General features: G+C 45.3%; 1 protein-coding gene across 1 annotated transcript in view; it reads left to right on the top strand.

The window, feature by feature from the left end:
- The first annotated feature begins 1,346 nt into the window (after nt 1-1,346).
- The window catches only part of SH3GL1 (SH3 domain containing GRB2 like 1, endophilin A2), a 54,911-nt gene continuing 53,643 nt past the window's right edge, over nt 1,347-2,614 (top strand). The window contains 1 exon segment of the mRNA XM_080988566.1: nt 1,347-2,259. Coding sequence (XP_080844692.1) covers nt 2,215-2,259 — 45 coding nt within the window. The 5' untranslated portion in view covers nt 1,347-2,214.

The raw sequence follows: 2,614 nt of genomic DNA, 5'->3' as shown, positions 1-2,614 counted from the left end.
GTTTCCTTTCTCTTTTCTCCCCCGCCCCCCCGCCTTCATTAGGCTCGCGGAGTAATGTAAGCGAACTCTCGCGACAAGAGGAACGGGGAAGGGTCCCGGACGCGCATGCGCGGGTCGTTGCGCTTGGCCACGCCTCCCCGCCCGCCCGGCCCAACGTCTTCTCGCATGGATCCCCCCCCCCCCGCGTAGAGGCAGCGTGGGAAAAATATGGCTAGTTCTCGCGATAACTGACGGGGAACGTGACGCATGCGCCTCTGGTTCATTCGCCCGCCCATAAAGATAAAATCAGAGGCGCTAGATTAGAGGGTCAGCTCTCGGGTCTAGTGCAAAAGCTGTAGTAGTACTATAGTAGTAACAGTTATTATTATTATTATTATTATTATTATTATTATTATTATTATATTTATACCCCCAATAATTATCTTCGTTAATTATTAATTATTATTATTAATAATAATACAGATTATTAATAATAAGTAGTTATTAATATTATAAATAATTATAAATAATAATAATTTTTATTAATAAAAATAATTGTTGTTGTTTTATCTATACCCCGCCGTTTTCCCTGACATGGGCTCAAGGCGGCTTAAAGAGAAAACAAGAACAACTAAAACAATAATTCAAAAACAAGGGAGGCTCACATTTCTCAGAATGCCTGGATTTTGATCATTATTTTAAACCGTGTAATGCATTTTTATTCTGTTTTTCTATGTTTTTAAAATAACAACTGTTACTACTGCTACTGCTAATAATAATAATATGATTGTGAACTGATTTTAGAATGTATTTCAATTAATTGACTGTGATTTTATGTAAATTGTGCTAGTTTTACTGTTGTTAGCAGCTCTGAGCCCGGCTTTGGCTGGGGAGGCTGGGATATAAATAAAATTTTATTATTATTAATAATAAATAACTTATGATAACAATAATAATAATAATAATAATAATACAAATTACGAGAAATTAATAATAGATTAATATAATAAATAATATTATTATTATGGCGCCGTCCACCCGGAAATAAATATAACTCGTATCTAACTGGCGCACGTTCTCCCAAGGGATGATGGGAGTTGTAGTTCAGAACGACCAGGCGCGGGAGGAGGCGGCGGGTACTACTGTAATACATCTCGATCCGAAGCTTCCTGCAAAGGAAGACAGGGGGCGCTCTGGCTCCGCTCTTTGAAGCGCGGGATGGGCGTGCCCGCGGCGGTGACGCGCTTTCGTTTCCGGCGCTCTATCCCGCCCGCGTCTATGGTTGGAAGCGTGGAGTCCGGATCTCACTCTCTCCGCCTCATTCCCACACTTTTCTTTCCGGCGGAGGAGCGCGTATCCCTCCGCCTGCCTGCGCGCCTGCGCGTTAGGGGGGTGGCGGAAGTGAAGCGCCGAGGGGAGCCAGAGAGCGAGCTCAGCCCGAGTCTGGATGTTTCCCCCCCACCCCGTGTCCTCCCCGTTCCTCTTCCCCGGCTGTTCCTCCGACCTGCCTCCTCTCCGCCTTTCGGGGGTGGGCGCGGGGATTACTTTGTGTGTCCGTCCGCCGTCTGAACCTGTCAGTCCTTGTCCTCCTTTCTGTCTCATTCCTCTCACCTCCCTCTCTTGAAGCCTTCTTTTTTAAAACAACAAGAACCAAAAAGAGAAATAACATTCCCCTTCAGCCAAGCCTGGCCTCTCCTCCCTTTCCCTCCCTCTTCCTCAGGGACTACTTTTCCTCCCTTCCTTTGCCTCACTGAGGACTAGCCTCTTGAACCTCCCAAACTGCCCAGGAGCAGCTGTGTCAACTGTCTCTGCCTGTCTCCCTTCCTTTCTGTCTCCTTACACTCATTTGTCTCTCAGAAGCGTCTCTTGCCTTTTTTTCATTTTTATTTTAGTTAGGGGGAGCTCCTTTCATCTGACACTTTTGTCTTTTTCTGTGTCATTTTGGGGGTCTCTCTCTTTCTTCGTGTCAGGCATAGATTCTGTGTGTCCCCCTTTTTTCTGGCAACCTCTCTGCCTCTTGGGACGGGCTTAGTCTTCTCTTCGCCTACGCCTGCTAACTTAACCAGTGGCCTCTTTATTTCAGGGGCTGGGGTCTGGCCCCCCACGCTTCCACCAACCTCTGTGCCTCAAATCATATAGCCCCCGGGGACACCTGCCTGCTCCCCTCTTTCCTCTGCCTCTTGTTCGTTTTCCCCACCGCAGCGAGCTAGTTTTCAGTAACTACAAGGAGGCACCATGTCTGTGGCCGGGCTAAAGAAGCAGTTCTACAAAGCCAGCCAGGTGAGAAAAGCAATCATGTCTGTCTTATCTGTTTGGAAGAAAGAGTGGGGAGGGGTTGCACAGGTGAGCTACAGATGAGATTGCCTCTGGTCTCATTTTTTAAAAATATAATTTTTAAAAATTAATTTTCAATTGCAACCCAATAACAGCCTCATCATAACAATACCAAATTATAAAACAATTACTAATACCAATCATTCAAATACCGAATTCTATAATTTAGGTGCCCGCCCCCCCGCGCGTTCTAGAATGGATGGTTTGATGATTTTCTTTATTTCTGCGTTCCAAAATCTTATTAATGTCAATTGCATTCCGGTCAAAATAACAACCCCTTCTACAACAACTGCGGTGTTAA

This window comes from Podarcis pityusensis, assembly GCF_964106645.2.
Source record: "Podarcis pityusensis genome assembly, chromosome: 18".
Lineage (NCBI taxonomy): Eukaryota > Metazoa > Chordata > Lepidosauria > Squamata > Lacertidae > Podarcis > Podarcis pityusensis.
This window is presented reverse-complemented; position numbering and strand designations above follow the sequence as displayed.